Source organism: Petaurus breviceps, unplaced genomic scaffold, assembly GCF_028583685.1.
Source record: "Petaurus breviceps papuanus isolate PSGF00001 unplaced genomic scaffold, PetGlider_PUasm1.0 90897, whole genome shotgun sequence".
Taxonomy (NCBI): domain Eukaryota; kingdom Metazoa; phylum Chordata; class Mammalia; order Diprotodontia; family Petauridae; genus Petaurus; species Petaurus breviceps.
The window spans coordinates 2,757,750-2,773,937 of NW_027187374.1; the positions used below are offsets into that span (position 1 = coordinate 2,757,750).

Sequence of the window (16,188 nt, forward strand, 5' to 3'; positions counted from 1 at the left end):
GGTGGTTCCATTTGGGATTTTATTGGTAAGGATACTGGTTTTCCACTTCCTTCTCCAACTCATTTTACAAATGAGGAAACAGAGGCAAAAAGCATTAAGTGACTTGCCCAGGGTCACACAGCTATTAAAGTGTCTGAGACTTCGGCTTCAGAATACCTAATCATTATTGTTAAAACTAAGAGTAGGATGGTACACTAGGTGGCACAGTGGGTAGTGTGCTGGCCCTGGAGTTAGGAGGACTTGAGTTCAAATATGCCCTCAGACACTTGACACTTACAAGCTGTGTGACCCTGGGCAAGTCACTTAACCCCAATTGCCTCTTTTTTTTTAAAAAAAAGAGGAAAAGGAACTAAGGGTAGCAAAGGCAACCCTGTGCCTAAAGAGCAATATGGGATGGGAAAAGAAAGGTCAATGAAGGATAATTTTAAATATTTGTATAAATACACATTTTATTAATGCTAGGAAATTCTGCTCACTGGGTATGATTTATGATGAAATCAAATCACATTTATTACCAAAAATTCAAAGTCTCTGGTGTGCATACTCAGAGAAGGTGTAGTTTTGTGTTACACCTATGGGCAGATCTGTACCTTGCCTGTGGTGCCCAACTGTCTTATCTTGGTTTCTTCTAATCCTCAAATGTAACAGGAGTTCCATAGGGGGTTCTTTGGCCTGCTGCAAATTACTTGACATCAGGAATTGCATTTTCTCTGTGTTGGTTATAGGCTGTAGTGGGGCACAGAGAGTGTATAATTTGCGTTGCTTTCTATTTTGTGTCACTAAATAAGGTGCCAAATTTAGTCTTAACCATTTAAAATAGAATTACAACTAGGAAATGCCAGCATACATCAGAAACAGACAACTTTTTTTTTGTTTATTTCAATTAGACAAAATGCATTTTCTTGTTAAACTAAAAAACAAACAAAAAGGAAAAACAAATTAACATTCCCCTCCCCCCTTCACAGACAAGACTCATTCTAATTAACGGTAACAACAGCAACAACAACAACAAAAAGCTCAATTGAGGATCCATTTTCTAATTGGAAAAAAAAGTGTGCAAACATGATTAAAGACTTTTCCTTCCCCTAAAATCAATGTCCCTTAAAATCCACAAATAAGGTGATTACCCCCTGTTTTTCTTTAATCTTGTGTGATTGACTTCCAGTCAGAATGTTTTGTTTGTTCCCCATGCACTTTGTAGAAAAATCAGTAAAAATTCAACATCCTGTGAAGATCAGAAAACTGGACTTCTTTTACCCAAAAACATCAGATGCCCAGTCAGATGAAGCTCACACTCAGAAAGAAAAAAAGCAGGGGAGTCTTTGAAGTATCTGTGGTTTCTTTTTTTTTTCTTTTTACCTTTTTTTAAAATATTTTGACAATTTTCTTTAATTATAAATATCAGAATCCAGTTTTTTTTAAAAAAAGTAGCTTTAATTGAATTTGTTTTTAATTGTATTTACAGCCACTGTCCAGCCATACTCTGCTTGTTATACCAAGGTGTAAGATTTGGCATAGGGGTTGTTGCCTTTTAAGTGGCCTCGAGAGTCCAGCAGTGATTCTTGAGAGCTGCTCATTTTAGCTGCCTGTCCCAGCTCTACTCCTTCTCTCTGAGGTAATGGGGCCACAGCACCAGCTTGCCATGACTGTCCTTCTCTTGTGGATGATGCCTCCATTGGAATGGGCTCCAAGACTGTGGAACACTTCAAGGTTCGACTTTTCTGAGGTTCCAAGCAAGCCTGTCCTAAATTCTGCTCTCTGCTGATGCCTGGGGCCCCTCTATTTAACAAAAAATCCATTCGAAGATAAGGAGGCAAATGAATGAGGTCACCTGAGAGCAAAAACAGAAGAAACACAATGTTAGCTCACAGTATAATTAAAGTTCTCAGATAGAATATCAGAGGTGCCTCACAAAGTTGGGTGACATCAGGCCCATCTGCACAGATCAAGTGATACAGCTGTATTTCTTCACTATACATGTGAATAATAGATGCCTCTTTGCTACTGTTTAATCTCTCAAGATTGGCAATCTAACCAGAAAGATGGAGGCAGCCAGAGTCTTTGGAACAACACAGCCAAAAAGAAAAATGAATTCATCCTAAAGATTTGAAGACCTGTGGAACATAATGATTGAAACTATTAACTTCTGAGTGAAGCAAAAGAGGGACACAGTGTTGAGAATGATGAACCAATGATAAGCCAAATTCCTGAGACCTCAAGGAGTGCCAAAACCTCATTTTACATCTATTTTATCTTTTTTTTTACACAGGGAAGCTACAAAGTTGAGGGTAATAATAATGATGATAATGAAAATGATAATAAAATAGTGGATTATATATATATATGTCTTTGAAGGGAAGGGCATATATGTACATATCAATACATACACATATGTATATATGGATTTATACACATATATGTATGTGTTTGTATATCTTTTGAGTCTCATGGTAACCCTATGATATTTCAGTATCATACATATTCTTCAGATGTAGAAACTGAGACCTAGATAGAGGTCACATACTCTATGGTCACATAGTAAGTACCAGGTCTTGGGATCTGAACTAATGGGGCTGTAAAAAGGAAGGCACACTATGGTCAAGCTATGACTCCAATTATTCCTGAAAACAACTTAGAATCATGTGATTGTCAAAACCATTTGGTATGTGATAATGAAATGTAGTAACTCAATGCTTAGAACCTCTGACCCCCAAATAAATCACCTAGGAAAGAACTCCCTATTTTATAAGAACTTCTGGTAAAACTGGAAAGCAGACTGCCATATTTTGACTTAGAAACATTTTAGATGATTACACAATAAATGAAAAATGGATAGGTAAATTGAACATTAATTATTATATCATTAAAATAATAAAACGATTAACTCATTTACCTTTGGTAGGGACTGATTCTTAAGCAAATAAGGAATAAAGACAATTTAAAAGATAAAAGATAATTTTTATTGAAGTAAAAGTTTTTTTACACAAACAAAATGCACCTAGAATTGAAGAGAAAAACCAGGGAAAATTTTTGAGTCAAAATATCTCTTATGAGAGTTTAGTATCTCAGATATATAGATTTTTTTTTGTCAGTCGACATGCATTTATGAAGTGCAATATGCTACCTACTGGGGATAAAAAGACAAATAGCAAGCTAATTAATTCTTGCCTTCAAGGAACTTACATTCAATGAGAAGGCTGAACATGGGTTTACAATCAGAGAACATGAATTCAACTGCCCGTATTTATGACACCATCAGCAGAAAAGTCTTTGGACACATATGATGAAAATCTAGGTTTTCTTGGGACCCTGCTGGCCACAAATGATGATGATGTTGATGAGGATGAGGATGAGGATGAGGATGATAACTTGTCTGTCTTAGGCTTCAGAAGAGCCAGTTGGGCTTGAATAGTAATTAAAGGTGGAGGGAAAGGAGAAAGGAATGGGTGGTTATCCTTTCTTTGGCTCTCTCTCCTCCGCAACAACAGATTATATATCCACAAAACCTAACTCTAGTTTCTTACATCAAAGCATTCCCTTTTTTGCTTATAACCTTGATGCTTAAGTTACTTAAATTCTCTGTGACTCAGTTTCCTCACTTATAAAATGAGAAGGTTGTACCCAATGTTCTCTAAGGTCTCTTCCAACTCTAAATTTATGATTCTTTGAGATTTCCTCTACCAATGAAGATAGGCATACCTGGGGCAATGAGAGACTGAGTGATTTAGTTAAATAGTCAGTTTGGCCAGAGACAGATTCGGAACCCTCTTAAGCAAGTGGAATGGTAGAAACTAGAGAGAATTTTTAAAAGGAAGGGTGTAGACTTGGTTGTGTTTAAAGATAGCAGGGAAAGACCTATCCATGTAGAGAAAGATTGAAGATTAGAGAAAAAGGGGGATAGAAGTGGAGACAATTCTAGCCTCTGTGGGATAAAATTATAAATGTGGTGTATCCACACACCCTTCCAAAAGCCCCGCATCCTTTCCCTCCACCCCCCAAATCCCAATCTCATACCCCTCTAAAAGTCTCTCCCTTACCCTGTTCCTCAGTTCTCCCACCTCTCCGCATGTTTGGAAGACCTTTGTACTCTTACAGATGCACATGTTTTTTCCTCTTCAACACAGATGAGTATAAGGTTCCAACATTACCAGCCCTCTACCCCCATCTGCTTCCCTTTCATTTAGTTCTTCCTTTCACGTTCCATTTTATAATTACTCCCTTTTACCTTTTCATACCCACTTTTATTTTTTTTTTAGAATACTCTATCATACACAAATATATAGAAATATAGATAGAAAATTAATAGAAATATATGAGCACAGAAAGCCATCTCTCAAGAGATAAGTGATAAAAGGATATGAAAAATTGTGAAAAGAACTCAAAAAATAGAAAACTATGAAAAAATGTTCCACATTACTACTACCACCACCACCACTACTACTACTACTACTACTACTACTACTACTACTACTACTACTACTATTACTACTATGCCTACCACTACTAGCAGTTAGATGGTACAGTGGATAGTGCTGTGTGACCCTGGGCAAGTCTGTAAAATGGGGATAATAATAACACCTACCTCTTAGGGTTGTTGCGAAGATTGAATGAGAAAATATTTGTGAAGTGCTTAGCACAATGCTTGACACATAGTAGACACTATATAAATGTTAGCTATTAATAAGAGAAATGCAAATCAAAATAACTCTGAGGTTTCCAGAAAACTGGATAAGATGACATAACATGGGAATAGTCAATATTAGCAGGATTGGGGAAAGACAGGCACAGTAATCCTTTGTTAGTGGAGTTATGAACTGGTACAACTATTTTAGAAAGCACTTTGGAATAAATCAAGTGGCTAAAATGTTTATACCTTTTGATCCCAAGATCCCACTGTTAGGAGGCATACATCCCAAGGAAGTCATTGACCTTAATAAAAAATATTTGAATGCCTACTAGGTGCCAGACCCTATACTATGTGCTAGAGACAAAGTACAAATAATTTAAAAATCCCTTATCTCAATATATACCAAAATATTTATTACAATACTTCTTGAGGTAGTAAAGAACAAAGTAAATGCCCATGATTTGGGGAATTATAAGATAAGTGGTGGTACATTAATGCAATGTACTGTATAGCAAAGCTACTCTGCTGTAAGAAATGAGCATGATGAATATAGAGAAACACAAAAATATTTTCATGAACTGATGCAAAACTGGTGATAGGATAAATATGTACCAATGTTGCCCTGACTCAACTTCTTTCCCCCCACTCCCAACATAGGGTAGGCTCAGGTTCTTCCTTCTTCACTCTTCCAGCATGGATTAGCTTTTTCTAAAAGAAGACAAAACAGTTGTAGAGATAGGCATGATGACTTTGGTAAGTTTCCTGTCATCTGTTGCATACTCCTAGGTGACATCTACCTTCCTCATAGGTTGTTGTAAAGGGACCTGATATAATGAAGATTCCAAATTCCTTCATCTCCATCACTAGAGAAGAAATATTTCATCCCCTGAGTTACCTGGGAGGCCAACTAGGAATGTTCATTAAGGAAACCAGGTCAATCAGGTCTCAGGGACAGTTTTGCTTCTTTTTAGGCCCAGCATGAGTTAATGTGGGTTATCGTCTTGCCAATGCTTTCCTCCTCCCCTTTATTCAAAAGGCGGAGATTAATGAGGAACAGTTTATTTCCACCAAGAAGGAGTTTAATATACCTTCTCTGTCCTCATATTGCCACATTACAGTGGACAGAGATCTAAAAAAGTTCTCTCTTCCTGAGGATTTTGATGTATATAATTTACATTGTTATAAATGTTGTAAATGGTCCCTATGAGGCCATGTAGTCAGAGATCCTAGATCAAATGGCAGCTATAAAAGCATTAGGTTGGCAATCAACCCAAGAAATCCAGGGTCCAGCCTGCTCAGTCAAGTTTTGGATAATATCATGGATGTGTAAAACCCATAGGATTCCAGGCACAGTTCAGAACAAACTAGGGACACTTGATCTAAGAAGAAAGCCCAGTATAGCTTATTGGATTCTTCATATTTTGGAGAATCTACACTGTCTACTTTATCCTCAAGTTGGGCCCAGAACAGGGTATAACCATGGAGGATAAAGTAGATTGTCTTGGACCCTTATGATCCTGAAAGGTCTTTGAGGTCTCTGTCCTTAAAGACCAGACTTAGTGGAACTTTTGGCAGGTCCCAAAAGGTGGCCGGAATAAATGACTCTTAGGCTTCTGGAGCTCCAAGTTCCTCAGAGTAGCCACTTGGTTTGTACTGTATCCCTAGCACTTAACCTGTTGCCCGGCATGTTGTAAGTGCTTAATAAATGTTTGTCACATTGTCTTGCCTTCTATTGCTAAATGGAAGCAGTACATTAAATATTATGCTTTCCTACATATCTCTGGTGTTAAATTAGTGCCCTTCACAAATAGTTAATTACTGAGAACTCCAGTTCAGAGCCTGGAACCCTTCATTGGTCCAATGGACCCTCACTTAATGGGTGTTGGAGGACCATTATTTTTCATAGTTTAGTGATGGCTCTATCTAGCTATAGACAATTGAATTTCAGCAGCTACTTATTTGGTAACAGGGTATAATCTAGGGAATGTGGGTGTTACCAGGAGGTTCTTCCCCTCCTACTAGAAAAGGTTTTTTCTAATGGGCTTAGCTCTAGGTTGCATGCGTGGCATGTGATAGAGATTTGAGGGATGAGGCAAAGAAGAGCTTCATCTACACTAATTCCCGAATGGGACCTGTTTGGGCTTCTCTGATATAGCTTCTTGGCCATCTAAGGCACAAAAGTCCCAACTATGTGGAGTATAATGGACTTGATGGATCCTTGAAAACCACGTAAGTCATCATATCCTGAACTCATGACTAACCATGTTTCCATAGGTAGACAAAGGAGACTAAGTTAAGAAAAGTTGGATTTCCACTATATCCTTACTGAATAACATTTTTGTATTAGGACAAAATAAACCTCCTTTTGTTAATTATTCAATATATTCAAAGTACCTCATTTTGTCCCAACATTAAACATGAATTAAGACAATGGTGGCATTAAAAATAGACAGAGTTAGGAAAATAACATACTCAATGGCTACAACAATGTGAATGGAAAGAATCACAACCACAACAAAATTAAAACAATGATGAAATATTATAATAAACAAACTTAATCTCAACAAAGAGATTATAGGAAGTCACCTCTTTCTGCTCCTTTGTAGAGACTGGAATCTATGCAAAGGTGTGAAGGTAAATATTTAACAACTGGCTCTTCTAAATTTTTTTTCACACACCAGACTTTCAAGATTATTTTATATTATTGACATTTTTCTCCATCATTTTTTAAAGCCTAGAAATCAATAAAAGCCTATATTAAGCCATGATTTATAGTGTTTTCCAATTTCTAAGGTGAAAATTTAGCAATAGGCTTTCAAGAGCTGATTTGAGCTGGCTTCAGAACACTATTGGGACTATGGGCATAAAACTGCATACAATGCCAGACTTTTTTGATATGTTGATTTTTTGTCTCAAATATATTCCCTTAAACACTTGATATAAAAATAAAAGATATCAATATACATCCACTTTTTAAAAAGTCTATCTGGTTTTCTCCCTGTGGAATTTTCCTTCTGAACTTTTATTTTCTTTCCTTTTTTATTGTTAGTTTAAATTTTTTTTTGGAGTATTACTTGTGTGAGATGGCAAAGGGAAGTCAATTGCTTACTCATCCATCTTGACCAGAGCACCTGGTGTATACTTTCAAAACACTTAAGTGGAATCATTTGGTACAACTCTTAAGGTGGGAGTGGGGGGATACACAAAAGTTTTCTTCTTTTTGTCAAAATATATGTTTATAATAAAGTTGATACATCTGAACAGATGGAACTTTATAACTGTATGTGAACAGGTGAATATTTTTCCTTTATATTATATTAAGAGAAAGAAACAAAAAGAGACAGAGAGAGGCAGAAATGGAGAGAAAGAAAAGAGAGATGCAGTAACATTTAACTATCAAAGGATTAGTTACCAGTATGTCTGTAATTTCTAGTTGGAATTAGATTTAACATTTTTCTAATTTAATATTAATGTTGTAGTGTGGTAACAAACCTTTTTTTGGTATTTCCTTCTTCACCCTCAAACTGTAACTTCAAAACATTTTAAATAAGTAATAGGAACTGGATAGAGGTAGTTTGTTTACAAGAATTGTATTTCTATTCCTGGCTTGTTATATGAGATGCTTTATGTATTTTTAAAGTACAATGACATGATCTTTCCACCTTGTTGGAAACCTTAACATATGTTCTGTCACCTCTTACTGAAAACTTTTAGCCTTTATTTATGTTACATCTGAAGGAAAACAATTATACATAAAACTGGCTAGTAACATTTTTTTTCTCCAGTATTCTCAAAATTAATTCTTGTGGTTTCTGTAGATTCTCTCTTATGCAAAAGGCACATTGGGGACAAACATATATTCACAAAACATATATTTCACAAAACTCATACATATATACACAAAAATACATACATACATATGCATATTCCTAAAAATAATTCTGTTTGAGGTTTCAGGCCTTCTAATAGAAATACATGAATTAATATCTTATGGGAAGCTGCCAGCTCTACCTAAGCCATCATTGCCATTCCAAATGATCTAATAACAGGAAGGAGCAGGTAACAGAGGCAATAAGTTGGTAGTATATTAAAGGAAGTCTGAAAAAAGTTCTAGGACAAATTGAAGCAGGAAGGAACTTCAAGAAGTATAACCCCTATTTGGTGGAGTAGAGAAGCACTCAGCTGAATTCTCCCAAATTTTCCTCCAAACAACTCAAAATAATAACTCAATAGAATTCTGGAATGGCAGGACCAACCAAAAATTCAGCTGAAACAAAGTTCCAGCCTTAGGAGATTTAGGAGGTTGATAGGAAATGTCTTTCTCTCCAGGGTGGTGATTAATCCCCCCTAGTGTAATGCAGATTTCTCTCTGACAAGCCAACAGTGGGAATTAGAGGTGGTGGCATTGTCTGAAGCAGCTTTGAGATCTCTCAGTCAATAGATGGTGGGGGGTGGAGTTTCAAACAACTGATTGGAATGAGATTGCAGAGGACCCTTTGCTGGTGCTGGGTCCAGGACTCCAGTTGCATTGCCCACAAATGGCTGCAAACTCAGAGCCAAAAGGAACAATAGCACTTGTGGCTGAAGGGAGCAGGGGCCCTGACCCAGGTTCCAGGGAGGATAGGGGTGCTTGTGGTCACTCACAATGGAGTAGGGACCCTGGTATCAATCCAAAGATAAAGGGGAACACTAGCAATTATGGCTGAAGGAGAGTGGGGGATCTGGTCAAAATTCTTGTGCCAGAAGTGCTAGAAATGATTGTCAGAGAGGGACAAGGTTCATTTGGGGTAAAGACCAGAGCACAGGCCAGGAGAGCCATGACCATACTTCTTCCTAAATCGTAATACTTTGGAAGCATTGAAAACCAACAGACCCCCAGAGCTACTGAAAACAGGAGCAAGAAAGGTCTGAAACTTAGGACAGTGCCTCCTCCACCATGGGAGCAAAGCTCAACTTTAACACAAAGTTAAAAGTCAACAAATGGCCTGGAAAATGAGTGAACAACTGAAGAAGAACTTTATTATAACAAATTATTATGGTGACAGTAAGAGAGACGATCAAGACACAAACCCAAAAGAAGACAACAGTTTCAAACTACAAGAAGAGTCTTAAAGAAAAATGTAAATTGAAGAAAAACTTCTGGAAAAGCTCAAAAAGGAGGTTATAGATCAAATAAAAGAGGCAGAGGAAAAACTGACCAAGGAAATGAAAGTTATGAAAGAAAAAATTTGGAAAAATATTCAACAGCTTTAAAAAAAAGTACAAAAAATATACTGAAGGAAGTAACACTTTAGAAAACAGAATTGGCCAAATAGTAAAAGAGCAAAAAAATGCACTTAAGGGAAAAAAATCTCAAAAAGCAGAATTAGTCAAATGGAAAAGAAGGTACAAAAGATTACTGAAGAAAATAATTCCTAATAAAGACAAAAAAAACCCCAAAACAAACAACAAAGAATAAAAAAAGAAAATTCTTTAATAATTAGAATTGGAAAAATAACTCCATAAGACACCAAGAAACAATAAAACAAAATCAAAATAATGAAAAAAATAGAAGAACATTTGAAATATCTCATAGAAAAACAAACTGACCTAGAAAAAAATTGAGGAGAAATAGTTTAAGAATTATTACATTACCTAAAATTCATGAGCAATAAAAGAACTTAGACATTACATTTCAAGCAATTATCAAGGAAAACAGCCTGATATACTAGAACCAGATGGTAAAATAGAAGTATAAAGAATACACTAATCACTTCCTGAAAGAGATCCCAAAATGAAAACTCCCTCCGGGAGTTTTATATCTTAAGCCAAATTCCAGAGCTGCTGGGTGAAGGAGAAAATATTCTAAGAGTAAGAAAGAAACAACTCAAATATTGAGCCATGAGTTCTATCAGCTTCCATATTAAAAGATCAGAGGTCTTGGAATGTGAGATTTTAGGAGGCAAAGGAGCTAAGATTACAACCAAGAATAACCTATTGAGCAAAACTGATTATAATTTTTTTTGGTGGAAAAATGGATATTTAACAGAATAGAGGGCTTTCAAGTATTTTTGATGAAAAGGCCAGATCTGAATAGAAAATTTGACTTTCAAATACAAAAGTCAAGTGAAGCACAAAAATGCAAACATGAAAGAGAAATCATTAGGGAATTAATAAGGTTAAAATGCTTACATTTCTCTATGGGAAAATGATCATTGTAACTCTTAAGAACTTTATCATTATTAGGACAGTTAAAAGGAGCAGACAGACTAGAGGGCACAGATGTGAGATAAAAATACATTTAAAGGATGAGAAAGATGCACTAGGAGAAGGGGGAAAGAAGAAAAAGAATGGGGAAAATTATTTTACATAAAAGAGTCACAAAAGAAAGAGTTTTAACAATGGAGGGGAATATGATGGGCTGGTCAGCACTTGAACTTTACTCTTATCAGAATCAGTTCAAAGAGGGAAAAACACTAATTGAGTAGGCTATACAGGGAAGTAGGAGGGAAAGGTGAAAAGACAAGTGGAAGGAGGCTGATGGAAGGTAAGGTAGTAGACAGAAGCTAAACAAACTTTTGATAAGTCAGAGAAAAAGAGGGAGAGGGAAGGAGACACAGGGAAAAATAGAATGGAGGGAAATACACAGTCAATAATCTTAACTGTGAATATGAATGGGATGAACTTATCCATAAAATGGAATTAAATAGAAAGAATTAAAAACCAGAATTCTATAATATGTTATTTAAAAGAAATATACTTGAACCTGAGAGATACATGCAGAGTAAAAATAATGAGCTGGAGCAGAATCTATTATGCTTCAGCCGAGGTTGAAAAAAATAAGAGCAGCAGTAGCAATCAGTTTCTTAGACAAAGCAAAAATAGACCTAGTTAAAAAAAATAAGGAAGGAAGCTACATCTTGCTAAAAGGCATCATAGACAATGAAGTAGTATCAGCACGAAATACATGTGCACCAAATGGCATAGCATCCATATTCTTAAAGAAAAAGTTAAGCGAATTAAAGAAGGAAATAGGCAATGAGGCTATACTAGTGGGGGACCTCAACTTTCCCCTCTCAGAACTAGATACGTTTAATCATGAAATAAAGAAGAAAGAAAGAAGTATATGAATTTTAGAAAAAGTTAGATATAATAGACCTCTAAAGAAAACTGAATGAGAATAGAAAGCAGTATACTTTTTCTCAGTGGTACATGGCACCTACACAAAAATTGACCATGTATTAGGGCATTATAATCTCACAATCAAATGCAGAAAGGCAGAAATATTAAATGCATTATTTTCAGATCATGATGCAATAAAATTATATTCAATAAAGGGCCATGGGAAGATAGATAAAAACTTAATTGGAAACCAAATGATCTGATCCTAAGGAATAAGTGGGTCAAAAGGAAATCATACAATCAAAAATTTCATTAAAAAGTCAACAATGAGACAATATACCAAAATTAATGGGATGCAGCCAAAGCAGTACTTAGAAGGGAAATTTATATTTCTAAATGCTTAAATGAATAAAATAGAGAAAGAACAGATGAATGAATTCGGCATGCAACTAAAAAACTAGAGAAAGAACAAATTAAAAATTCCCAAATTGAACTATTACTTTTTGCACAAATAAAGTCAGATCCAAACAACCAGAAAAATATTAATTGTCTCATGGGTAGGCCAAGTCAATATAATAAAAGTGACACTTTACCTAAATTAACTTATTCAGTGCCATACCTATGAAAATATCAAAAAAATATTTTATGGAGGAAGAAAATATCATAATACAATTAATCTGGCAGAACAAAAGATTAGAATATCAAAGGAATTAATGAAAACAAATGTGAAGGAAGGTGGCCTAACCATACCAAATCTCAAACTGTATTGTGAAGCAGTAATCATCAAGATTATTTGGTAGTGGCCAAGAAATATACTGATAGATCAATGGATTAGATATAGAAGACACAGTAGTAATTGGCCATAGTAATCTATTGTTTGTCAAATACAAAGATTCCCTCTTTTGGGACAAGAATTCATTATTTGACAAGAACTGCTGGAAAAACTAGAAAACAGTATGGTAGAACCTAGGTATAGACCAACACTTTACACTGTATACTAAGAGAAGGTCAAAATGGGTACATAATTTAGAAATAAAGGATGGTACCATAAGTGAATTAAGAGAACAAGGAATAGTTTACCTGTAAGATCTATGGATTAATAAAAAATTTGTGACCAAACAAAAGGTAGAAAGCATTATGAGAAGTAAAATGAATAGTTTTAATTTTATTAGATGAAAAAGGTTTTGCACAAACAAAACCAATCAAGTTTGGAAGGAAACAACAGAAAGTTAGGAAACAATTTTTACAGCAAGTGTCTCTGATAAAGGTTTCATTTCTGAAATATGTAGAGAACTGAATCAAATATTTAGGAATAGAAATCATCCCACAATTTATAAATGATCACAGGATATGAACAGGCAGATTTTAGAGGAAGGAGTCAAAGCTATGAAAAAAAGCTCTAACACAGCATTGATTGGAGAAATTCAAATTCAAACAATTCTGAGGCACTATCTCATACCCATTAGATTGGCTAATAGGACAGAAAAGGAAAATGACAAATGATGGATGGGATGTGGGAAAAATGAGACACTAATATACATTGTAGATGGTGTTGTGAACTGACCCAACCATTCTGGAAAGCTCTTTGGAACTATGCCCAAAGGGCTATAAAATTTTGTATAATCTTTGACCCAGTAATACTGCTAGTAGGTCTATATCTCAAAGAAATTTAAAAAGAGGAAAATGATTGATTTATACAAAATATTTATAGCAGTTCTTTTTGTGGTGGCAAAAAATTTGAAATTGGAATGGCTAAATGAGTTGTGGTATATGATTGTAATGAAATACTATTATGCTATAAGAAATGATGAGCAGGCTGATTTCAGAAAAAACTGGGAAGACTTTCATAAACTGATGCAAACTGAAGTAAGAAGATCCAGGAGAACATTGTATACAGTAATGGCAATATTGTAGGATGATCATCTCTGAATGACTTAGCTATTCTTAGCAATAGGATGATACAAGACAAGTCCAAAGAACTTAGGATGAAAAATGCTATCCACTTCAAGAGAAAGAACTGATTGTGTCTGAATACAGATCAAAGCATATTACTTTTCACTTTCTTTATTTTGTGTACTTTTTCTCCTTTGGCTCTGTGTCTTCTTTTATAACATGACTAATAGTGAAATCCTTTTTGCATGATTGTACATGTACAACCTATATCAAATTGCTTACCTTCTCAGGGATGGGGAAGGTTAGGAAGGGAGAAATTTGGAACTCACTATTTTAAAAAGTAAATGTTAAAAGTTGCCTTTATGTGTAATTAGGGAAAATTAAAATGTAATTTTAAGAAATAGTGATGCATATAACTGTTAACAAAGTTGGTGAGATTGACCACTGTAGTAAAGTTAGCAACCCCAATGAGAAAGGGGAGACCTCCTTTATTGACACACAAGAAAGAAAGTGATCTTGGTAGTCATGGAACATTATAATTGGCTATCCTAAGAAAAATAGACTGGCATTCAGATGAGGCTAATCACGCCCTTTTCTGACAATTAAATAATGTTGATTGTTTTAGGGGACCCATCTGCTACTACTAGACTCACTGTCTCCTTGAAAGAGATGAAATCTCCCCTAATTATGCGGTGACAGGCAAGGACAGTTGACATATCTGATAGAAATTTTTCTTTTCAACTAGCTCAGAGGGAAAACCAAATTCCTAAGATCACTCAAGGATATAGTAAGGTGGTTTTAGGCAGATACAGACTTATTTAGAAAATTAATATGGCATAAAATAATTTACATTGTAGAATCAATAAAGTAGGAATCAATGAATAGGAAATAATAGGTAATATTAATTTTAAGATTTTTAAATAGTTAATTATGATCCAGTTTAAGTTCCTTTTGGTGATTTTTTTTTTATATTGCTATTGTTTATATTGTTCTTCCAGTTTTGTTTCCTTCGGTCTTTATCAGATCAAATTCATCTTATCCTTTCTCTTAATGCCTCATATTCATTTTATATAGCGCAATTTGTGTATTTAATTTGAATTTCATTATTTTTGTACTTAAAGTATTTATTGTATTTAATTTATGTTCCACCATTTTCCCAATCATTCCCCAAATGATGGATACACACTTTATTTCCAGGTCTTTGTTACCACAGAACCTTTGTTTCTATCTTTGATTTCCTTGTAGTATATGAGTAGCAGTGGGATTTCTGAGTTAAAGGGTGTGAACAAATTAGTAATTCCAAAATGAAATTCTGAAGTGTTGGAACACTCTATAGTTATACTTGTATCTTCCTGTACCAGGCCCTAACATTGACTCTTCTACATCTTTTAAAATTTGTATTGTGTGAGGTGAAACAACCATGCTCTTATAGTTAATATTTATTAATGATTTTGACTCCGCTTTCAAATGGTCATTTATTTCTTGCAAATTAAAAAAAAAATTTGTGTCATTTGACCACTCTCTGGGAAAATGGCTTTTTTTTGTGTTATATCTTTTTGTAAATTCTTTGCATATTTTGGAATCAAACCACTAATGATATTTGATGTGGACATTTCCCCCAATTTGATATCTCTTTTCTTTCCACTAGAAAGCTATTTAATTCTGTGAATCAAAAATTTCTATTTTTTCTTTTATAATATTTTTTATACCTTTTAAAGTTAGGAATTCTTTGAGTCACAGTGTGAAAAGAACCTGATATCTCTATTTTTCCTCTCATTCTGACTCTTTATATCCAGGGTCCATATTCATTTTTTTAAGTTTATTTTGGTATTTAGTAAGAATTTGGTCTTATATTAGACTATAACAAATTAGTTTTCAGGGCAGAGTCAATATGGTTGAGTAGAAATTGGACTTCTGTGTGGCTACCAGTCCCACCTCCTCCAATTCATGTAAAAAATGACTCTAAACAAACTTTGTAGCTACAGAACCCACAAAATGATAGAGAAAAGCTAACTTCCTGTTTAAGACAGCCCAACAGGCAGCCAGGAAGGGGCCAATGAAGTTCTCTGGGAGCAGAGCCCAGCCCGGAGTGAGACCAAGGTTTTAGCCTCAGGGCAGCCACAACCAACCACTGGCTGGAGGGACTTCAGATTACCAGCAGCAGTGGTGGTTTCCAGAATTGTCAACCCATAGATGCTGAGGACAAAATGAGAGGTCAGTGCAGTGTAGACTTTGGGATCTGGGAGTTTGGGAGTGAGGTCCGGTCTTTACCACCTGGAGGGAGAAGCAGCTGAGGCATGGTGGGCCATGCAGCTGCCGTCACATGGCTGATTCAGAGCTCCTGCCCTGAAGATTGTATGGGGACCAAGTGACCAGTCTGAGGGGTAATCACTCTTGCTTTAACCTGCTTGGATCTGGATCACTGTCTTGGGTGGAGGTCCTGGGGTATGTGACAGGTGCCAGAGTCTGTGTAGGCTTCAGAGAGAGCAGCCCATTAATGGCTCCAGCAGCTGGGAAAACCCCAGATATTGGGACAAAGCTCCCTTCTCTGGTAGCAGAGTTCTACT

General features: G+C 35.6%; 1 protein-coding gene across 1 annotated transcript in view; it reads right to left on the reverse strand.

Annotated features, from left to right (window-relative positions):
* Positions 1-853: 853 nt before the first annotated feature.
* DSCAM (DS cell adhesion molecule) overlaps positions 854-16,188 on the reverse strand; it is an 870,593-nt gene continuing 855,258 nt past the window's right edge. The window contains exon 33 of the mRNA XM_069074855.1: positions 854-1,831. Coding sequence (XP_068930956.1) covers positions 1,491-1,831 — 341 coding nt within the window. The 3' untranslated portion in view covers positions 854-1,490. The remainder of the gene's footprint in view (positions 1,832-16,188) is intronic.